Source organism: Cavia porcellus, unplaced genomic scaffold (assembly GCF_034190915.1).
Source record: "Cavia porcellus strain 051 isolate PalLab524CR breed Dunkin Hartley unplaced genomic scaffold, mCavPor4.1 scaffold_26, whole genome shotgun sequence".
Lineage (NCBI taxonomy): Eukaryota > Metazoa > Chordata > Mammalia > Rodentia > Caviidae > Cavia > Cavia porcellus.
In genome coordinates, this window is record NW_026947509.1 from 37023072 (window position 1) to 37047931 (window position 24860).

The window sequence follows — 24860 nt, forward strand, 5'->3', positions numbered from 1 at the left end:
ATTATTTTGACACAGGAGCTAATGAAAGCTAGAGATTAACAATGATGCTTAACTAATTAATTTATCAGGGAGATACTATCAAGATGTTACACACGTGATGATTGTAACCATGGCTGTGACATGTAAATAATGCAAAATACTGATCCTAACCTTAAGAAATTGTAAGATTTATATAGAAAGTATAAACAGGAAAGAGTTATATAGATATTGACCAGAGTATATTTTTAACTTTTTAGCATCTAGAGGCCATATACATTAATTTTCAAAATAATGGGTAATTGTTAACAAATGGAGGTAACATGATACATTAGAAAATGTACATGGTTTTTAAGCAAATGTTTCATTCAGAATTATGCTTTGGGTAGTTTTCTGTCAGTTATGTAATTTATTAAATTCCAGATAGTTCATAAAATTTAAATGATAAACTTTACCAATCACTTGCTATATATCAACATTTAATGATAGATATAAATGTTCTTTTCTTGTCATTTCCCTCAGTATAAGGAAGCTAATTATAAAATTCTACATTAAAGCTTTAATAAATTCAGAATACAGTGATAGGAAATTTGAACTATTTAGAGAAAAGATTCCATGAAAGTCAACATCACTACTGCATAGGATCTGAAATCAATAGAAATGATGGTTCTCTTAGTTCTTAACCTATTTTTAGATAAATTTTGGTCTAGGCCAGGGGTGCTGATTATTCCAAAGTTGAAGCAAACAGACTTGGGATAATTAACTAATAAATTTTGTTCTTATTTAATGACAAAAGGAAAAAATAATTCTTCCATATCCTAAGCCATTCTCAGATCCTCCTTAATACAAACGTGGTGAGAATAATCGATTAGCACATTTTATTATTTATAAAAGTCACAAATGCCATAATATTAGTATCATTTCCCTTATATTTTCATTCCAAGCAGCTCAGATATGTTTATTAATAATCACTTGGGAAATCATATTCCTCACAGCCGGTTTTCCTGGAACAAGAGTGCATTTATCTATCTCAGCAGTGCCACATGCTGGTATAGGACTAGCATCCTTGAAATAATTATTCAGCATCAACCCAGTAAGCTTAAAATCAGAATCTGTTTTAAATACCAAAAGGTACATTTTCAAATTAACCTCTCAAAATGCCCTCAATTAGCTAAACTCTGAACTCAAAGAACAATGAGCTTAATTTATATACTGGTAATTGTTAACATGGGCTTAAACAAAACATATATTAAAATACAAACTGTTGAGCTCGTGAGTGTTGCCAGCTCTGAAATTTCCATATAGTAGGGACAGTTTAATACAAAAAAAGAGCTTCACGATATGAGACACACTGTCTGCATAAATGCTTCAGGTGTATTCAGACAGGCTTTGAACTCTCAGTGGGAGCAGTTTAACTTCCCACTGGCCCGAAGTCCCCTGGTACTAAGAATCTGAAAACATTTTCTTTCTTGGGAAACAACTGAGCCCTTATGAAAATATCTGCCTAGTGGAGTTCAAGTCTCATCAGTTATTCCAGTAAAAGAGAAAATTATGTTAGCTAAAGCCTGCCACTTGACAATCCTTTTCTGCAAAGAGAGAGAGAGACAGAGACAGAGACAGAGACAGAGAGAGAGACAGAGAGAGAGAGAGAAAGAGAAATTGTGATTGGTGACTCTTTTCCATATTTCAGCAAAAGCAAAGGATGAAAAAAACAGTTTAGAGATAATTTGGCCCAGAAAAAAAGCAGTAAAAAGTATCAACTTCATGTAAAAGATCTTGTAAAGACACTGTAAGAACAGCATAACACATGGAAAGTAAACTTGGCTGCATGAGTTATAACATGAGTTATAACTTGAGTGCTACTTTAAGCATCCTGAGAACACCAAAACTATAGACAAGATACCTGGTCTCCAGAAAAGCATATTTATGAGGTAATAACCACAATATTCAGAGTTCAACTCTGGCTCAATGCATTAAATATTTAGTTTTTATACATTAAATATTTAGATAGGTTTTTTTGTACCTCCTTTTCATCTATTTACCATTGCACACAATTTAGTTCACAAACAGAAACATCTGATAAAATTTTGATTTTGTTTGCTAACTCTTCATCATGCAAACACAAATGTGGCCATCTTTTCCAAAATCGTAGAACAGATTAAGTGCATCCATTTAATCGTAGAACAGATTAAGTTCATCCAATTTTATAATTAGATTGTATATGTGCACATGTACATGTAACTTTCACATTTCCTATTAAGGTTCTAACTCCTGATATAGAAGAGTCCATGTAGAATTATGACAGGAAGAAATGATACTGTGTAACTATTGCTTTACTTTTCAAATCATTTCCTCTATTAGTACGTTTGTAGTACATAATGTTTATGTTTCTTGTGGGGAGTTGGAATATTTGCTTGACACATCTTATTTCCTTTTTTCTTCCTCTTCCCCTCCCATCCCTTCCTCTTTCCATCTCTTGATCTGCTTCCCCTTGGAGGAAAATTGATCTCCTTACTTCCTATTTCTACCTTTTCTTTTGATCTTTATTTGTACTTTGGATTTCTCCAATAAAAGAAGCCATTTGATGTTTAAGCTTGCGTGTCTAATTTATTTCACTCAACATGTTTTAAACTAGATACTTTCTGCAGCAATCCTAAACTGTTTGCTTTGCTTTGCTCTCGCTCAGAAACCACCTACCAGTGTGCTCTTGGCTTTCTCTTGATTTTAGTCTTCTGTCTCCTGAGCATTCTATGCTACATGAGAGATAATAGTAATAAGGATCTGTTTAGAAAAAAAGAAACTACATGGGTACTTTCATAAGAAGACTGGAGCATGAAACATTTTCTGACAGAGCTATGTTAGCATCCATTAACCAGGACATCTGGATATGACCAGGATATCTGAAAATGCTGTTATTCATCTGTCTTCCTTATCTGAGAATTAAAGATTTCAGTCCAGGTAAAATTACACCCAATCTGCTGGTTAATTCATGGATTGAATATTTATCAAAAGAGACTACTAATATAATTGGATATTTATCAAAAGAGACTACTAATATAATTGAATATTTATCAAAAGAGACTACTAATATAATTTAGGACCATTTCCTTCGAGGAACACATTCCTACATAAGATTTTGTTTTATGCTTTTCATAGGGTTAAATGTCAAAATTCTATTTAAAATTCAAAATTTTAGCAATCTCTATATGGAAAACAGTCAATCTCAAACTTGAAATTTATTTGAATTTACACGTAGCCTCTCTTTGACATATTTCTAAAATCATTAAGCTGTAGAATGCTAAGAGTTTAAAGATATATAAATTAGGCTAAAAAATAAAATCAGACAGGTTCAAAAATTGCTTGGGTCACTTTATTGGTCTTGCTTTAGATTTCTTCCAAGTGGTACCATTTCAGAAACGGCAAAGCTGAATTCACACAGAAGAGAGTGTTAGCTTTCCATTACTACAACAAATTCCTGAGAAGGTCAATTTAAAAAAAGAAAGGGCTTAGTTTGACTCACAGATTTAGAAGGTTCAGTCCATGATCAGCTGGGCCTACCTTTTTCAGTGAGACAGCCCATCACAGTGAAAATGTGTGGCAGAGCAAATCTGCCCACCTCATGGCAATGAAGCACACAAAAAAAGAGGGTGTGAAACCAGGGTCTGAAGGTCCCTTTCCACAGTTCATCCTCAATGACATAAAGGACTCCACACTCCAGACGTCTCTACCAGCTCCCTTAGTGATACTCAGGATAACAAGCCTTTATCACATGGTCCTTCGAGGGGACACTAAGACCAAAACTATAGGACACAGCTCATGTAGTATACTGGAGCTTACTTTAGTCTTTATTTTCATTGAACACGTGTTTTTAAAAAGTCACTCAAGTTGAAACAACTTTCAAATATTATCTTGGAGCTACACATAAGTAGAGTATGAAGTAAGCAATCATTCAGCAAATATTTGAGTGCTTTACACAGAAAGGGCAATCAAATGTTGACATATCAAGAAACACAGCAGCTCCTTGGCTCTATCATGTTTGTGTGAGTGTAACCACAAAGTGTGAGATTAAAAGCCAGGCAGAGAAAATGTAAATGTCAACAGCGCTGAGCTTGATGACTCCCTTGCTTTGACTACAGAGCAACTTCTGTAAATACATCTGATCACATTATGCAGCGACGACATCTCATATACAATAGAAGTAACCCTTATTCTCATGTGGTGGGTGAGTACTTGAAGTGTGGCCAATGAATGGGAGTTCTAATATTATTTATTAACTCCATCTTCCTAATATAGAGTTGCTATAGAAATTAACTTGAACAAATGCAATCACACAAATGATTTCTATCAAAGGCAAATGAACTCTATAAAGGTAAACCAGGCCTGTTAAAATGGGTGCAACCATTAGAGAAAATAATAACAGTGCTTGGTGCTCATTCTAGCTGTTGAACAACTCTTAAATATGATTGGAACAACTTGGGTATATAAATCTGATTTTTCAACTGGAAAGTTTTGTGAAATCTAAGTAGCAATCAAGTGACTCTAATGAAAGTTTAGCTTCTGAATGAACATGAACCTGCCTCCTAGCCAGTCTGCCATAAACATATCCTCATTCTCCACTGTTCCTGGAGAAAGACTTCAGGGAGCATCCATCCTGTGGAAGTCTCCTCCAGATGACCTCCTTATGAAATGGGGGCACCACACACAGCAGCTGTCTATCTGAAAAGCAGGACCCTACTCAGCACAGCCTGTCTTCCCTTTCCCCATCAAGTCACCATCCTTCAGAGATGGGCAGACCCAGGACAGACTGGGAGAGTGCTGGCCAATGACATTTATCTGACGGGGAAGTGATCCAAAAAGGTCACTGTAGATTCTCCATAGAACTTAACTGGGTCCACTGCATATTGACTTTTTCAGTCTATAGAAAATGGCTTTGTCTCTTTCCTAGAATGTGGGATAGTTTGGAATGGGTTGTTGAATGTTCTTCCCTGTGATGATTAGTACTGTTTGTCTACTTAGCTAAGCCATGATCTTCAGTTATTCAAACACTCTCAAAGGTCTAATTGCTTTTCTACTAGGTAAAGTTTTAAAAAAAGTCTCTGGTCTAAAAGACAAATGTACTTGTCCTTTTGCCTGAAGTATATCTAGAAAACACACCTATTCTTACCTGGGGAAAAATGTCTGGTATCATCCTCCAGTCTAGGAACACACGCTCCTTTGGGGAAAAAAACGTGGGGGGGAGGGAGGGCTGTATTTGAATTAAGCAGAAATTCAGGCATTCTTTCTGGAATTGGTGATTTCCATAATTAAAAATGAGAGCGTGTGTCCTAGAAATACTTGCAAATAGCAAAGCTTATAAGTAAAAACTAAAGTACTTAACCAGGAGCCACACCACAAACTCTTCCTTTCCAGACGACCCTTAAACGTCTGGCCTAAAACTAAACCCTAAATGCTGAAGGACCTTCCAACAGAAGGACCTATGGTAATACAGCTGTCACTGTCCTTCATCAGGCAGTGAGAGCAATTGTAATTCAAATTTTAGGGAATTGTCAGCCCCTCCAGCAGACCTGAATCACTGAAATTTGAATAAACATATCAGAAACACCCTGATGAATGCTTCCACCTTTTCAAGAGATTTTCAGGTATTTGACAAATTCTAATTTTTCTAATAAAAGATTATCATCTCAAGGGGGAAGGTTTCAAGAAGAATTTTAAAATTCAATTTAATTAGTGATATTTACATCTCCCTCCTCACCAACAATGATTTCCATTCCAGGGTAGGCTAGAAGAAGTTTTATAATGTGCTTAGAAATTCAACAACTTCTGGGGAAAAGTACAGGGAAATTGGGCTGATTAAGACTTTTGAACAGCACATAGATTAAGATGAGCTGAAACCTTACTCAGATCTCTGAGTGCGTAAGAATTCATGAGAGATGCTCACTCAAACCATTCATTGCATTTATTAAACTTCCCTTTTCTTTCCAAGGGAAAAGTAAATTGGAACACGTTACAGCAAGGACATAATATATTAATGAGAAAATTTGCCTGAAATCTGCAGATCCTTTCCTAGACCTTACATCAATTAAATCCATGCCCTTTAAACAGTCTCCACAAATCTTAGCTACCATTTGTTGAGCGCTAACTATGTATCAAGCTCTTCATGTGTCTAGTAATTCATTTAATCAGCACCAATTCCCTCCACACTATTGTTAGTTTCAGTTTAGAAAACGGTAATACTCTCATGAGGTGTTGGAATTCTCAGGGTCCCAGAGTCGAAAAGTGGAAGAGCAAGATAACACCACAGGCATTGTGATTCCAGAGTCCATATAGTCAATCACCACAATATTGTCGCTCATGGGGAGCTAGCTGTCCTGGCAGCTGTCTCTGCCCCCTCCTCGTCACAGACGAGGGCCACTGTGAAAGTCTGATGAGAAAAAAAAAAAGCACTGACTTCTTCATGTCAGAAATGGGCACATGTGCTATCTATCTATCTATCTATCTATCTATCTATCTTTCCTCCCTCTGAAATCTCCAAATTACTGTCTAATCTCCTCACTGGGAGCTGAAGGCCAGACGGGAAGTTTCCCCACTTCCGAAGCTCTCCAGTGAGAACCCACTCCGACATCCCCCTTCCGCTCTAGAAACTGACTCTCCTTGGAATCTCTGATCTCCTGCTGTAGTGAAAGTGACAACAGTGATATCTCTTGCCATAGTTTACGAGTAAGCAGACTTTTAGTCTGCCCACTGATTTACTTTCTTTGACAATCAAACCAGTGTAACCCTTTAGGTTTAGTTACATAAAATATTAAAATTCAAAATACTCATGGTGTTCAGACTCTCAATTCTCTGAAGTTGTGCGAAACTTTACTAAAATGTTAAAAGAGTTTACATTTACTCCCATCAAATATTAGTGTTGAAAGTTATAAATGAGTACTGGATTCCTTGATAGGCTATGTCATTATAAGATAAATTATCATAAACTGGTCCCCAACAAAGGGACCTATATGGAAAAATGAAATCATCTCCTAACGTACCCTACTGGTCTTTGTCCTTGTGAGTAGATGAGAAAGTATCAGGGTCGTGCAGCAGAATTAATGAGATGCCTCGTTTGCCCCAGATCTGCCAAGATAGTCCTAAGCTTTAAAGTACACCACAGTCTGAGTGCTGTTCTATATCCCCACATGACTCTGACCTGAAAAGATACAGAATAAAACCTTTGCTCTTCATACTCTGTAGCTATAACAAAAACAAGAACTTATCAGCCAAAAGATAAACACTGCCACCTGCTGAGATGAGAGAACAAATAGACGTGTGAGAATGATATGTTCCACTTGTCATCAGAGCGAGTAATGTTCTCTTCACTGTTCAATAAAATACACGAACATTCGTGGTGGCGATTACTTGATTAATATCCCAAGAAAGGACTTGCAAAGGCAACTTCATTCAAATCCCCACCTTTGAAATTTCTCAAAAAGCAAAATGAGCAGCATCCTCACCCGCACAGTACTGACAGCTTCCAGATACCTTTTCTAGAGTGTTCATCTTTGCAGGTCCACAAATCAGTCACAAACTCATTTTAAAAATCCTAGATAACACACTCTGAAATTCCAAACACAGGAAGAAATTTAGTACTGAGAGAAATTGGTGGTTTTGACTGATGTGTAATTTAGGGAGCCCACAACTATAACTTTATCATGTTCCCTCAATATTGTAGGTAGAGACCCATATTGTAAATTTCTTTTTTTTTTTTACTAGTGTTCATTTATTGATTGCTGGTATATATTCTATGAAAGATACGTAGCATGTAGTTGGGAAGAAATTAACCATATTTACACTTATGTCATTCAATAAAACTGTAATGAGTTCATAAAGTAGCTCAAATAAGATCTAAGAACATAGCAGGATGACTCGTCTAGCAACATACAAGAAAGACCCATACTGTAACTGAAAACTACTTAATTGTGTATAGAATATTAAACACAATGCTTACGCCCTGTAACTGGTAAAACGCTGAGATGTGCCTGTAATTACTGAGCTCAGAGCCACTTCTTTCCACAGACTCTGTAACACATAATTTCTCTTTCTTGATGTTCCAGTAATGTGCACTCCTTTTCATGTTAGTAGGAAATAAAAGCATCCTGTGAGTTTCTTATAAAACTTAGATGTTCCAGAGGGAAATAGAGGAGAGGTAGGGGAGAGAGGGAAAAGACTCAAAGTTATACAGACTTCTCCACCTGTCATTATCACTAAATTTGAGTTACGCGTCCTACTTTATGCAAAAATCTTATAAACTATACAATACATAAATGGGCTATTTAAGGAAGAAGTAATGGGACAGAGCAGAAGGAAGCCAGGGTAAATCACTGGAAAATTGTTTCCATTTCCAGGGGCAAATTGAATTGATAATGAGATTACAGACTACTACCTGTATTAAAGAAAATGAGTAATAGAGATATGCTAAACACAGTTTCTATAGTTAACAATACAATATTCTATACTTTAAATACAGGCTAGATCTCATGTTAAGTATTCTGATCACAACAAAGAAACAATATTGTTTGCTGGAAGTAATAGACATCTTTAGTTCCTTGGTTGTGATAGTGGTATCACAGGCATGTACACAGCCCAAACTCATCAAAGTATACATTACGTATTTGCAATTTTTCACTTACCGGTTATATCTCAAAAAAGCTTTTTTAAAAAAATTCTGAAAGATTCTCATATATTTTCTTGTTCTAAATTTAGGCATCATTAATTCTAGCTCGTGCCTTCACTTTTAACATTAATGTTTAATGGGCATTTGAGCAGTTTTACAATCTTTTTAAAAATACTTTTTAGTATTCCATCCATACTCAGATTGATATATGATTATTTTCTCTCACACTTCATTTATTTTCCATCCAGATTTTTAAATTCTGTAATTCATTCTGTTTAAATTTTGCTTAGAGATCAACCTGCTTATACTTTTTTCAGCCTTCTACCAATCTAGAGTATATTTTCCACTTTAAAAAGCATCATTTTATTTTCTTTATATCACCCTAAAACATGTCACAGACATTCAGTTCATAAGAAATTTTTTTAGAAGAAAACTTTATTCAACAGAAATTATAACAATAGTTATGAAAATAGAATCTAGGAGACGCATTGTTAAATTGTTCTTTTTTTACTCATCAGCATTGTGCTGCTATTAAAATAAAACACAACTGAAATAACCAGTGGCATTCACTAAATAATATGAAATCATGCCCATCAAATAATATCAAGAATTCACAAAACTTCACCAGATTTAATAGTCAGATACATCAGGTTAAGGGCAGAGTGCTTGTATACAAAGAGAAAGCTTGTGAAAAATGAACATAGCTTGCTTGTCCTGGGAAGCTCTCCGTCTTGGTTGTAATTTTACTCATAACTGCTCATGAGTTTGCTCACCGGTGAATTTCTTCAGTCAACACCATATCCTACAGGTATTATCTTTGCTACCTAAGACAAACAAATTCGCATTTATATTTTTATTTTGTCCCCTTTATGTTCATTTTTCCCAAGTCACCTTTTTCTGGGGCCCTGCTACCTAGCAGTGTCATAAATGTGCTGGACTCCCTCTCACTGCAGAGACCCTGGGCACCTCTGGAAAAGACACAACCACTGCAGACAGTCCTCCTCTCAAACATTGCCACCAAGTGGGGATGAGGGAAATCCAAGTATCTCCAGGTTTCGGTGACAGGATTAGATCTGGTGAACATTTCACTTGGGAACATTTCAAAATACCAGCAGGTTTTGCTCACTCTTCAGATCCAGATCCAGAAAGACCCAGAAAATGGGTCTTTCTGGATCTCTCACCTTCAGCGACCAAGAACAAAATCTCAGTATAAGAAGAGAGAAGGGATTAGGAATTTGGAAAGCCTATGTAGATAGCACAGCCCACACTTTCAACACACCTCACATTTTAAAGACCATAAAAACCACACTGGTTGCTTTTATGCCACCAACCTCAGATAGTCCCTAAAAAGTGCATGTAATTTATCATACAGGTACACCAGAAAATAGGACAAATCATTCAAATAAAGAGACTCCTTTGCTGGCGACATGACAGCAATGCCACCCCATTCTAAGGAGCTCTGTCGCCCAGTGTAATTTAATACTTGATATTTTGGAATGCACTAAAAAATCCATGGTATCTTAAGGAAGCTCAAGAGTACCAGCACTTAAACAAGGCACAGGCAAATAATATTCCTTCCTAAACTCTTCAGGGTCTGCTGTGATGCAGGCTAAGGGGAGGACCAGCCTCACAGGAAGCACTGGGAAGGGGAAAGCTGGCCGGTCTTCTTCCTGCACAATCAGGAGACTGGATCTGACACTGTATTTACAATAAAAGAGGCAGACAAGGAGACTCGTGTTTTAAAAATACCTACATTTTAGTTAACACAGGAAAATCATAACCCCAAGACAGTAGCTTATCATTTTAGAACTTAACCCATAATGAATTAGGAACACGGAAGCTAACTCTCATTAATTATCCTTTAAATTATATGACTAAGAAGACACTTAATCAGCTAGTGTAGAGCACCAAACTTGACTGGGGAACATTGAACTTCTTAGAAAACTTTGGACAACTTTTAAATGTACTCAACACCATGAAAATCAATGAGAACTTAGCAGATTTGGGTTTCTGAGCCTATCTAGGGCATCCCTACCCTACGGGGTCACAGACCCATGCTCCTTGCCTACTTCTCTGCTAGAGACAATAGCTAACAGGATGACGTGACCTTTCTATCAGGGTCTCCTTTATACAATGCAAATTAACCATCTCTAAAGCCATTTCCTAGAAAATGTTGTTATGAATAACGCACAAGAAGTGCCTTTTGGTAGGAAAAATGCTCAATATGTGCTCTTCTCCCCAAATATTAGCAGGAAATATCTACAGATCAACAGAAAAAAGCAACTCAGCTCAACGAGTAAGCTATGAAACCAACTGTGGCAAGCTCTGGTCCTGACTTGTTTTGGTTACTACTGCTAACATCAACAAAGCATCAATCTTTCAATTCCTTGAAGACCAGGAAAATGTACTAACCACAAGGCAGGCTCTCAAATTGCTACCTCATCTAAATCAACTCAAATTCTGAACTGAAGAGGTTCTTACTGAGAATGGCAGCACTCATTCCTGTGGGTTCAGGTACAACTAACCTTAAAGAATGGGAACAGAATGACACGCCAAAATGAGACACGAACCCCGGAAAGGTGGTAGCATTAGGGGTGAACTCCTTTTAGAACATAGCTTGGGAACTCTTAACGGTCCACTTAAAAGGAGAGCCAGGCCTATCGTGAGTACTCCCACCTACCTGTGATGACTATGTCGCCTTTATAGTTGAAAGCACATGAAAAGATTTCATCCATGTGCCCTGCAAGAATCTGAAGGCACTCGCCAGTGTGTGCATCCCAGATTCGAGCTGTTTTGTCAGAGCTGCCAGTCAAAAGACGGTTCCCCTGCGGATTGAAAGAAATCTGGGGGGAAAAGAACAAAGAGAGACAGAAACAGAGAGACAGACAGACAGAGATGATCACATTTGTGGAACAGTTCCCAATAAATTTTCATCAACACAAATAGGACATAACCAAGCACCTGTCCTCTCCCCAGTCTCATACATATTCTTACATAGAACACTTTCTTCCTAAAGGGAAAAATGTTATTGGACATGAAATTTTAAGTCTAGATGGAAAAGCTTGATCATTAATCCCTTCCTAGTTCTAAGGATAAAGACCAAAGCATTGTTATAATTTGATTATTTTCCACCCAGCTTCTTTCCAAAAACTCATGCTGGCTTCCTGTTTTGAGCAAAGAGAGTATTGTTGTGGATAAAAAGCTGAGGCAGGTTCTATCATATGCAAAACCCCATGTTATTTCTGCAACACAACTTTCAATAACTAAAAGCATAGACTCCCTTTATCACTGTGTCATAGTACAGGTAAATGTCCAGGTCTATGAGAAAACACTTTCTCACCTATTGATATTCAAAACAGAGCATCTTGTCCATAATGATATCTGCATGCCTCCAAAGTGCCAGGCATTGTCAACTGGTATCCAACCTGCAGTCAGATACCAACTGATCCACTATTCCTTTGGGAGTTGTTATGATTTAGATCTGAAATGTCCCCCACAAGTCTCATGCATTCAGAGGTGAGACTTTTTAAAGGTGAGTTGATCAGTGGGTTAATCCACTGAATGAATCCATAGCTGAAGGTTCTGTAAGAAAGTATGACCTAGTTAAAAGAGGGTGGGTCACTGGCGAGTGATCTAGAAGGGGCTATTTCTGCCTCTGCCTCCTACTAACTCTCACTGTGCTTCATGGCCTCCATGTTTTACTTCTTGGCTATGCCATTTCTTCATGGATCCAGCAAGCCATAATAAGTCTTCCTTGAAGTTGCTGGTCTCAGGATCTTCATCCAAATGACAAGAAAAGTGACTGTGACTGAAGTCACATTTAGTTCCCTCTCTAACCATCAAGAGAGGATGATTTCAGACCTGTTCTCTGCCTGAAGATCTGAGGATCTATGACTCTTCACTGAGTCCTTAGCACCTGTACACAATGCCCAGACAATTGAAACTCTCATAAAGCATTTGCTGAATGAATAGCTTTGGCCCCACTGCCACATGGTAACTCCCTAAGTGATACATTCATTTAACAAGTGTATATTTTAATAACAAAGAATCTCTTTATATTCACACATGCACAAGTACAGATGTGTACTTGTTAAGACAGAATGTCAGACACGTCAGTAGCTATCTGTTCAGACACTTGGGAACATGACACCAGGGCTTTGTAACACCCACATCCCACTTTCCCAGCCCCTCCTGCCACCCACATGCGTCTTAGCCCATTGAAATGACGTGGGCTCTATTACAGCACTGACCAATCACAGGGTGATGGCCCCAGGGGCAGGTTGGGGAGGTAAGAGTACAACACCGAGCAAGCCCAGTGCCTAAACAAAACCTTCAAAATCTGCAAATCATCAAGCTGATATTATATAAGGAAGAAGCAAAGAGGATCTCACACATGAGCCCAAAAATTTCTCTGAGCCAGGGGGCAAGAGACCCCAATTCGCAGCAGGCTCTACCATGTTCTGCTGGCACAACTGTAAACCTCAAAACATGCACCGGGTGGCTCTGCTCTGTGAATAAGTTTCTGGGGAAATTTTTGTTTTTAATTTTAAAGAGGATAAAACAGAATAAAACCAACCCAAACAAACCAGTGTAAGTGATACAGGACTTCAAGACACTACAAAATCAACAATAGTTACCAGAATGCCTTTTGCTGCCTTCAAAATAGCTGCAGATAACTTCGACAGAGTAAAAATCAAACAGAACAGAATAGACTAGAACCAATAAGAACAAAACAATGAATATAATAAAGGACTTCAAAACAAGCCAATAGTAAATCCAAAATTGCTACCATAATATATCTTGCTATCTCTGAAACAGCTGCTCCTGCCATTGGATGCAACATAATCAAATAAAACAAAAGAGAGTAAAACCCAACAAAACAATGGAAATGATATAGGACTTCAAAACAAGACCACAGGGAATCAACAGTGCCTGCAACCCTCAGAAGGAGATCCCTCCTAGATGTCATACTGTGTACCACTATCCTCTGAACCTAAGATCAGACCACTGGCCCTAGACCTGCAATGTCAGTAAAACACCAAAGCGCCATAAGCATCAAATTGCAATTCACCTCCATAGCTATCATCACAGCCTCTGTTTCTCCAGATAACCTGGTGGTTTCTGGGCGGCAGATATTGCTATTTCTTGTCAGCCCACGTGCTGGGAGGAACTGGGGTTTGGCTGTTCCCAGTCCAGTGGCAGCCCATACATGCTATTGGTTTACAGACTGAGCTTGCTTCCTGATGTGGCCTTTGTCTCTCTCCCTGCAGTCCGCAAATGGCACTGATTCAGAGAGAGAGGCTTTAGTCTGACTGTTCCCATACCAGCAGTGGCCCATACATGGCCAACTTTATTCTTTAGTATGTGAATATCTTTGTATTTTTACACATAGACCAGTTTATATAGTTATAGTGGACTGTTTTGGGGAAAGTTTACATGAAATTCTAAGACACGGCTTTGTGATTTCAAAATTGATAATTATAAAAATTAAGTATTGAGTATTTCCAGGAAATATTTTCTCAGTTGCATTTAATTTACAAAGCACTACGTACTTGCTACATAAAATGCTTTTGGCATAATAAACCTGAGTGTTTACTACAACCAGGACTTCCTGGCACCTCATCAGCTCCTTAAATTGCTATATGATGTATTTTCTGCTAAGACTTTTGCCAATGGCTGAACAGAATGCTTTTTTACACTTTGCTAAATGTTTTAGAGCATTTTAAAAATCATTTATTAATGTTACATTTCAATTATTACCTTAAAATGGTTTCTAGACAAATGATATAATTAAACAAACTTTAGAGCCCAAAATACTTATTTATATGGAGCATATTGCTTATTTTTTCAAACTCAATGAACTGTTCCAAGTGAAAGAGCAACTCACCTTTGAAATTTCCCCTTCATGACCTTCCAGTTTGGAGATGCATTTCCTTGTGGCCGTATTATAAACTCTCGCTGTTCCTTTTTGAGAAGGTTGGGGATATATATAAGTTCATCTGGAATGTACAACTTTAGCCCAAAGACCTTCAGTTGCCCCACATCTGTCCTCTGACACACAAGCTCTTTGCTGAGTTTGCCTCCTTACCTGGAGTAACAATCAGCCACCAAGTCCTCTAAATCCAAGACAAAGCCACCATGGAAGAATGTGTGAAAGAGAGTTCGTCTGGGTCTTTGACCTTATTTAGAAGAGGGAATAGATTCCAAGATAGAAGAGGAGGTGTGGGACAAGAATCCAAAAAGAAAAAAAAAAAAAAGATTTTAAGGAAGAAAAAAAAATACTAGAGCAAGTTTCAAGAGGCGGGTGACAAGCCGAGTGACAAGACTCACATGAGAAACCAGGCTGAGTTGCTGTTTAATGGAGGACCCCAGGCCCTCAGTGCACTGTCCTCAGAGAGGCTGGGGGGAACGGGCCACGAGCAGCGAGCTAAGGACAGGTTCCAGGAGTCTCTCTGCGTGGAAAGAGTCATAGAATATTTCTTCCCTGGTATAGTCCTAGAGGCCAAAGGTGCCACAGCATCATGGAGAAATAATAGAAAGATGTAGGATGGATGGATGGATGGAGTGAATTACTAGACTGGATAGATGAATGAAATAGTAATATGTAGATTTCTTTAGAATTAGGCATGAGGAACAAAAACGCACATAAGAAGGAAAAAATTCAGTAGTGAAACTGTTGTAACAACAAAAGTTACAATGGATCTAGTCAGATGTTTTCTTATCACAAATTGTAGCACTACATTAAAAACAAAATTTCTTAATAAACTATTTTACTTGCGTTTCTGAAAGTGTCAACATCAGGAGGAAGTACCAAAACAAAAAGTTTATTAAAAAATGAAATTCAGGTATGATGGCACATACCTGTAATTCCAGCACTTGAGAAGCTGAGGCAGGAGGATTGTGAGGAACTCAAGGCTGTCTTGTGCTACAAAGTGAACTCAAGGCCAGCCTGAACTGCAAGGTTAGATTCTGTCTCCAAAAAAAAAAAAAAAAAAGAGAAGCAAACCCTGACATTTTAGAATGTATGTGCTTCAAAATGTAAAACTTTCTACTTAATTGGAAATTTCAAAATTCTTAAAGAAAAAGGGCCAAAAATATTTTAAGAATCTGTTAGTAATAGAAAAAAGAAAATCCTGAATAGATCTCTACTTTAGATTTTGTAAAAGCACATTTTTCAATTTCAGAAAACATAAATCATATGACTTGAAATTTTGAAGATAAGTATGAAATAGGAACACCAAAAAGAAATGAGATTTGAGGTTAATTCCAATACAGAAGAAAACTGACTGCTTACATAGTTACAGAAGTAATCACCTCTATTGAATGAGATTCAACTTTTAACAAGGTAATTAAGAGCAACGATAAATAAGATTTATCCAAACATCAGTATTTCTTAGGAAGTAGAGATGAAGAGAGACTTAAAAAGCACTTCAAATTTTAAAAAAATTAAAAAACAGAATTTTTAGTAATATGTTATTGATCAAGGAAAGAACAGAATCACTACTAGGAAAAATAGTTGATAACAGAGGAGGAAAAAAATTAGAAGAAATAAACTGTGCACAGTGACACATGCCCATGATCCTAGCACTCAGGAAGGCTTGAGGGAGTTCAGTCCCAGCCTCAGCAACATAACAATTTGTATGTCAAGCAGATTTCACAGCTATAATGTAATTTCAAGTATGGCTTGTTAATCATGTTAATGTCATAGACATCTGAGCATAATATATTCATCCTCAGTGATATTATTCATGGTATAACATCATGTGTAATTATTTAAAAATTTATGGAACCATGCTAAAAACATTGTTGCTCTTAAGAAAAAGTAGGTACAGTGTACAATCATACAATGCTACCAAAGAAAGTATTAGACATAGAGTAGCATCCTGGCACAGATGCAACATCCTACATAATCTCAATGACATAACAAGGACATAATTTTGCATCTTCCATGGTTGTCAGGAGCTAGCAAAGATACTCAAAAAGCACAAAAACCACAGGACACACAAGACCCTCACCAAAGTAGCAGATACACAACTACAGAAAAAGAGACACAGGAACCCAGCCAAGGGAAGGCGATGTGAAGAAGACCAAGAAATGGAACACAGTGACAAAGGCATTGAGAATAAGAAGCAGGGCTTCTGGACCCCCTCAATGCTTACAGCCCAGGTCTGGTGAACATGCATGCGCCACCTTGGGAAACATTCAAGTTCCTCTGAGGGAAGAAGCCAGCATAGCACCTGCCTATGGGCACTCAGCCTCGTTGCCACAGTCCAGTGCCCACAGGGCCAGCTCTTCTCCTGCTGGTTGACAGGGCGCAGTGAGAGAGATATTTGAACAGGGTACCATGGAAGAGGAAGCTGGAGAGTCATTCAGGGGCAGTGGTTTGGATAAAACTGGCAAGCCCCAGGGACAGAAGAGACCATGGTCAACACTGTGGGGTCTGTAAGACAATGAGAAACACAGGGACTTGCAGCAGTGGTGATCGGTGAGATCTGTGGATGCAGAAAAGACTTAGAGCCCTGCCAGTGAGTGTTCTCTCCTGGCAACTGAATTCAGCTCCATCAGGGTGCTCTCCACCAAGCTCAAGGGCTGGAAAGAGACCCCAAAGAAAGGCAAAGAAGAGGGACAAGGGATCCCTGCAGGTCGTGTCAGCACTTTGGATCTGCACCTGCAGAGGCCCAAAAGACAGTGGCTTCATGGGTTAGATAGAAATTTGACAAGCAGAAGTACAGCTGTGACCTGAGAGAAAAATTACCAAGTGGTTACACAGGGGACGTTCCTCTGCCACCTGTTTGACACCATAAAGTTAAGTGAAATAAGTAAGACACAGAAAATAAAACGCCACATCATTTTGCTTGTAGAAGAAATCTAAATCATAAATAAATTAAAGATTAAAACAAAGGAGAGATGGTAAGAAACAAAAACACAGATTTAGAGACAGGGGAGAAGAGTGGGAACTCAGGAGGGCAGAGTAAAGGGAGTGTATAAGATTGAATTATCTATATATATGCCAATCTCCCAAAGCAGCACATACTAATAAAATACACATGATGTTTGCAGAGGATGCCAATACAGGTGGTTGTCAATGAGATGATACAGACTGTATGATATTGCATGTGTTTCTTTCAGTGAAGTGAGACAGATTACAATAAAATATCATACATGTCTTTTAATGATATTATACAAGTGAAATATATTATCACACTTGGTAATCAGCAAAATGATGCATTACAGTGCTGTGTCTACCTGGTCATCAGGGAAATGATGCATATATAATGTATTATTTTACTGGGCCATCAGGAGATGACAAAATAGTATAGTAGAGCACATAACAGTACAGTATAGTGTGATGCATGGTAATCAAAGAAATAGCACAGACTTTGTAGTCATAATTAGATAGCAGTGATATGAAGCATACATGGCCTAGCAACAAGCATAGCTTCAAAGGAGACAAAAACACACCATAGCATAATAGCATAGCTTGCAAAGTGATGATGCAGATACTATGCACAATAATACATGGTCATTGGATGACACAGTCTATAATGTCACACATGGCCAATAGGAAAATGAGATATAGTGTTAGTATCACATATACCCTTCAAGCAACTGAGGTGTAGCTAATACAGCACCATATCCATGGTTATCAGTAAGATGGCCAAATGCAATGTAAAATTATGGTGGCAAAAAAGACAATTCATCATACATTTATCACAAAGATGTGGCAGACATAATAAAGCAGCACATGCATTTACCACAAAATGGTGCAGATTTACTAGAATATCCTCAATGTTGGTCAAGTTAATGATGTCAACACAGTGCAACGTCACACATAACCATCCAGGAGATTATGCAGATTCTAGCATTATACGTAGCTACTATGGGATAAATGAAAACCTGTGTATGTGTGATTATAATAAGGACACAACAATGTATAACATCATATATGATCATCAAGGGTATAATATAGACACGCCATAATGACACACATGGTCATCATGGAGAAAAGATATTTATAATTCCCACCAAATCTTGTACTCTGGGGGATGATCATACTACAGATGCATGCTTATCAAGCAGAGCATTAATTCCTCCATAAATTAAATATATAAGTAGATTACCTACCATCAGCTGAAGCAGTTGCAAAAAGCTTCCCAGCATAATCAAAGCAGCTGTCTAGAATTTCATCATCGTGGCCTGTCAAGGTTGCCACACATTTCCCATTTGTAGCATCCCACAGCTGCAAGTAAAGGAAGAGACTAGTATTCTGCTTAGGTGTGAAGACATCCAGTGGTCTTTTAACATGCTAATCCATGGTTAAATAACTATGCCAAATCATGGGTCTAATTCTCCCTTGTTCAATTAATTTTACCTTGATTAATGACCAGCGACCACATGCAACTATCTGGAAAAGCATTCTTTGGTCACAGAGAAGACCAAAGTCAGACATTAGTTTGCTACATTAGTGGCATTCATCTACCACATTAGGAAAAGAAAAACTTCCAAAATATACATTTTAGTGATTTAAGAAGGGCCCTCTTTTTTTAAGAAGGGCATCAGATGATAAGACGCATGATCCCAAAATGGAATGGAATGCCAAAAAGATGAAATGTATATTATAATATTATCATATATTTCCTATATAATCAAATGATAATTACAGAGTATACATTCCTAGTAACTATTTTGTAACATACAGAAACTTAGAAGCAGGGAGAAATTTAAATGAGGCTCCCTGAGCCCTGCTAAATCAAAGTTTAATAAATGAACAACTGGACATTAAACAAACATAATGTGCCTTTTAAAATTAGATACTAATAATACTTTAAAGACATCAAAATTGTTTTAATACTTCATAATTCCATCAAGCTGAGAAATTTGAAATAGAAAGTTACTTATATACTTATTATATATAAATGACTATCTTAATTTTTTATCACCTTTGAAATCTTTTCATGTTACAATGAAAGCCTGAGACAATATGAATAATACAGACCCAATAGAAAGCACATATACTTCTTGAGCTCACCATGCAGGTCTTATCCATGGAGCCAGTTAGTATTAGAGAGCAATCCCAGTTGAATACAGAACTGCTTATCTCAGCACAGTGGCCGATCAAGGTGTGCACCTTCCTACAAAAGGGAAGTGAACAAAACTGTGGAAAGAGCACTTTCCAGTGAATGCACAAAAATAATGAGATCAAGTACATCTCTGTGAAGTAACCTAAATTTTGGTTTTCACAAAATACTTTTGACAAGGAAACAAAAACTTCTCTGCTAGAGCTCAAAATGATGCTACTAATTTCAACAAAAATGCACCTAAAGTTCAAAAGATTAAAGACAGTATCTATCCTGTTTAACTTTCACTCAACAAAATGTACTCTGGTTCCATTAATTTTCTTTGTTTTAACAGGGTATGCTGAAAAGTTGCGCTGAAATGTTACCCTGTACTCCAGGATAAGGACAGTTATGATCAGAAATATTGAAACAAAATATGTAAGAAGATGGAAATGCTAACTACCCTATTTTGATCATTACCAATTGCATGAATTTAATTATCACATTGTACTCTATAAATATGTAGAATTAAAATAACTTTGTAAAAACAAAATAAAACGATTTTTTAAAAATGCATTATTCAAGAAAACATCTCAGAGAGGAAATGGTAACAAACTCCAGAAGTACTCTTGCACCAGATGTGCAGACCCTGGTTGTTGAGAAACAACATATCAAAAATTTGGAAGACTTTTTGTCTTAGCTGTCTTGTTGCTAAGACAAAATATCTAACACCCAAAGGTAAAGGGGAAAAGGTTTATTTGGCTCATCGTTTGTAGAGGTTTCAGCCCATAACTGATTGGCTTCAAGGCAGGGTGGCACACAGCAAAGGGGCATCGATTCATGGTAATGAAAGACAGGAAAGGCAAGGAGAGGGCATGACAGTGGGGCAAGCCTCTTTCTGTCCCTGATATTATATGGAGACTACATGCACTAGGAAAGATGTAGCACTCACCTCGTTAATCCCAGCATTGGACCAGAAATCAACCACAAACTCTAGTTCCAGACTTCTCTGAAAAACCTGCTCCCATGACTGAATAAAGCTTTGTGGGGGGACATCTAGACATAAACTGTAACACTTTTCATTTTTGCTGAGCCCATCTCTGTTGATACTTCTAATAATGATCCCTTCTACCAAAATGCAGACAACAGTGAGGTCTTCCAAAAATTTCTTAGTAGTTAGGCACAAAAATCATTAGGAAGTAAGTTGAAGTTCTTGGATTAAATAAATTAGAGAGATTAACTATGAATGTTATATATTCACTATATAATAAACATTATATAATATATATTAATATTATATAATATATAATAGATATATATTTCATACCTAACATTATAAAAAGTCATCAAAATTGGATTATATAGTGCTGGATAAATCATAGCTGTTTAATCAGACTACTGCTAATATTCTCTTCCTATATTACTGTATTTGCCCAGAATTCTAGGAATATTTATTTTGTAGATCAAACATATGAAAAATAAATTAGTTTAAGTTATCAGTGTGTTCTTTTCTTATGAAACACAAAGCATAGTTAATGATATCGAGTTTGATGATATAAAGTTGCAAATAACATTGTATCCTCTTCACCTCCTCGTGACTATGCTGAAAATTCCTAAGCATTATAAATTACCTTGCAGTAGAAGTGTCCCACACTATGACTGTGTGATCAAAGGACCCTGTGATGATTCTGTTTCCTGAGGTGTCAAATGCCAAGGAAATGATTTCTGCCAAATGCCCCTAGAAAATGAGGAGACACTGTCATCCGTACTTATAGACAAAACAGTTTCTACAAACATGCAATATCTTAGTCTAACACTGGACTATGGTGATAGATACACAATTCTGTAAGTTGAAAAAAATCATTGCCTTACATATGTAAAGCAAATTCATTTTAGCTCAGCAAAACTTCTTTCTAAAGAAAGAAGGCACATTTGGAGAAAGAAAGTTTCTTTCACATTATTCCGAAAATATGAGGACTTGTCTGTCACAGCCAAATGTCCAGCAACTTCCTGGGATCTGCCACCTTCCACTTCACCCCGCCCCAGCCTAAGTGACCACAACCAAATGGGTTGATTCTGTGACAGAGAATCAGAGGGTACATCTGGATGCAAAACTCCAGTTTGCTTATCCTCTCAAAATTGTATGCAATTTTCTTTTAAAAGAATGTGGCCTTATGGCCTACAAAATAAATGATGGGCAAAGGAAAACTGTGTTTGAAATAAATTTAATAACTTTGAAAGAGGAAATCTACCAGGTGGTTGATGTGAAGGAGGAAATAGACTCGTGGTCCTTGGTCAGTCTGTCCAGTGCTCCTGAGAAGCCCACCATGGACCCCAGGACTTTGATCAGGACATGCAGCTTGCCCCTTTCCTATAAAACTCTTGTATTTTCAAATAATACAAAGTATTAGAATTGATTTTTAGCTTGATTCCAAATGACAAAAGTGAAATGGAACCGAACATTAGAATTCCAGATGCATTCAGTGAGCGTGGCCTCCTCTCCACCAGCCCACAGATGTGCAGAGCAGGACTCAGCTCACCAAACGCCATGAGCACACTGGGCAAAGGGATAGCCACACAGGAAACGCATTCCCAGGGGCCTTCCCCTCCACAGCTCCCAGCAAGCAGCAGTAGGAAGGAAGCAGTAACCTAATGAAACCACTACAACTGCGATCAGGAGGAACACACCTGTGTGACTATGCTAGGCATTCAGAGTTAGGGAGGAAGACCCCTTAGTATTATTTTTAAATTAGGGGATTTTCTCTTGTCTTTTCCATCTATTTTTAGCTTTCTTAGGAAAAAAGAAATTCTGTGTTTCTTTTTGTTAATCATCCAGCTATACTCAGTGATCGCAACACACTGTTTGCCTGTTTTGTTGTGGTTGCTTGTGCTGGAGGGGCAGGAAGTGAAAGTGGCAGGTGACTGGAAGGTGCCGGACATATGGTGGTGACAGACAAGAGCCAACACAAGAGCCCTGACTCTCTGGGTCATGACCTTTGGCCTTTGACCTCTGATCGTCTACCCCATGTTGTCCTGATACTGCTACATAGGAAAACTATCAGAGGAGTGGGAGAGGAGCACAGTTATTCCTGTAAGGAGTCTTCTGCTGTCCCGCTGGTCCTCCTCCAAAGGATGCCAGCCCCACATGCCATCCTTTCAAAGATGGACAATGAAGGGTCCAAGCTACAGCTGACTTGCTCCACAACTTGACATTCAACAAAAATAAAAGTTCCTCTGCTTTTCCCAGCACCTGCATGCCAGTCTTTGGGAATAGTCAGCAAACCCACAGCTTGAAAACCAGTAGTTAAAAGGCATCTTCTGACTTAGAATTCACTGTATTCTAGAAAAAAAAAAAATGCCCCCAGCCAGTCGGTTAGCTGCCCAAGTAACAGGTCCTGTTCCAGTTCCGGTTGCTCCTGTCTCTTAGAAACTGCGGTCACTGTGATGCATATTGTAAAAACCAATCAAAGCCAGCCAAGTACACTACCTCCATACACCCACCCCTTTGCAATCTCATAAAAACTTTCCTCCCTGGGTCTTCAAGACCTGATGTTTTGAAAAACAATTGATTCCTTATCAGTGCCCATCCAATGTTAAATAAATTTGCCTCCAAGTCCTGGGTGTCATTTCACTGTTTCTGTTTGTCACTGAAGTATAATAGAGACACAAATAAAAATGAATCCAAATGCTACGCTTGCTGGCACTGGGCACATACCATTAGAGTGAACACTTCCTCTCCACTCTTAATGTCCCACAGCTTGGCCGTGGTGTCCACACTTCCAGTAGCTACCAGCGTGCTTTGAGGATTAAATGACAAACATACCTAAAGTCACATGAAATGGAAAAGAGCTTAGAGAGCTTCATACTGTGTATTTTATGTGGAAATTTTTCAAAGGCCTTAGCAAATTCAATCTAATTCTTTATACAAGTACATGATGAAATATTAAATACGAGAAACCTGATCTTTCCAGACAGAACGCTGACACAGTCTCCTGCCAAAAAGAGACACTGTACTCCTACATCACCTGCTTGGGCTGTGTGGGGCACAGGCTCCTCTTGCTGAGTTTCTCACAATCCTTGTTGGCCTCACGGTGTTCTGGTACCCCCTTCTCCATAAGGCTATGACTGCTGGCTCACAACATCGGTTCTGTGTCCCAGGTGTCCTTCCATCTCCCCAGGCCCATGTCCTGGACTCCATCTCCATAACTACTCCTATGGCTACATCTTGCTTCCCTAGAACATTTATCTTCTACTCATCCACCTCTAGTTACCTTCTCTGACACTCTTGAGTTTTCTATTTCACGTGCTATTCACTTTCTGAACCTCTGGAAATCTTCCATTTCACTGAGACCCCTACTGTCCCCCCTGGCCTGCCATCCCTATTCAGCTGGTACCTTGAGTGTGTCATGCCCACCAGCATCCTCAGTGCCTGCCTGTCACATGTGCTTTTCATGCAGCCAGAACTTTATTTAACATCTACCCTCCCTGCTTCATCAACCAATGGAGCTTAAGAAAGCTGCCCAGGTCACTGGCGCTGCCCATGCATACCTTGGTGAACCCTCAGCACCATGCCCTACTAACTTTCACTGCACCAAGCTTAACTATTCCCTAGACCCCACTCTTGCCTTCAACCTTTGACCTTTGTTCTTACTCTTCCCAAGCACATAACTGGTCCTCAGCCCACTTCTCTGGAAAACTAACCTAGCAGATGGGAACTTCCTCACCTCCCACATAATCTCCTCCCCTTCAATCTCAGGTGCAGAGAGCTCCTTCATCCATTCTACATCCTCTGCCCTGCACTCCTAGAAGAGACCTTGTACACTCTACCTTTCCTCCCCTCCAGCTTAGATCCTTCCTAGTAGCTGGTAAATGTGCTTGAGCTTTCCCCATATACCATAAAAGTAAGCCCTCCTTTGATTCGATGCACCATTTTTAATTACTTTTCCCCCTTTACAACCAAATTCTGTGAAAAAATAGTTTATCTTCACTTTTTGCTCATCTTCTGCTCACTCTTCATCTCCAGAAATCACTCCGGCTAAATCTAAAGAGGTGTGGTTAGCCAACAACTAAACCTCCCTAATGTCTGCAGTGTTGGTATCTTTGGTCTCCACAATTTCTACAGTTTTGACAACTCTTTCTCCTCTTGTTTGTTGTTATTGCTGTTGTTGCTAAGG

The 24860-nt window shown here is 38.3% G+C and overlaps 1 protein-coding gene across 5 annotated transcripts in view; it reads right to left on the reverse strand.

Annotated features, from left to right (window-relative positions):
* Positions 1-3798: 3798 nt before the first annotated feature.
* The window catches only part of Daw1 (dynein assembly factor with WD repeats 1), a 47722-nt gene continuing 26660 nt past the window's right edge, over positions 3799-24860 (reverse strand). The window contains exons 7-13 of one of the 5 annotated variants that reach the window (XM_063237209.1): positions 23402-23509; positions 21318-21424; positions 19659-19761; positions 18755-18869; positions 14517-14593; positions 11306-11472; positions 3799-9449 (exon numbers count right to left, since the gene is read on the reverse strand). In XM_063237209.1, coding sequence (XP_063093279.1) covers positions 9419-9449; positions 11306-11472; positions 14517-14593; positions 18755-18869; positions 19659-19761; positions 21318-21424; positions 23402-23509 — 708 coding nt within the window. In that variant the 3' untranslated portion in view covers positions 3799-9418. Of the gene's footprint in view, positions 9450-11305; positions 11473-14516; positions 14594-14717; positions 14809-14832; positions 15082-18754; positions 18870-19658; positions 19762-21317; positions 21425-23401; positions 23510-24860 lie in introns of those variants that run through there. The other 4 variants (XR_010043467.1, XM_063237210.1, XR_010043468.1 and 1 more) reach the window with 4 other exon arrangements.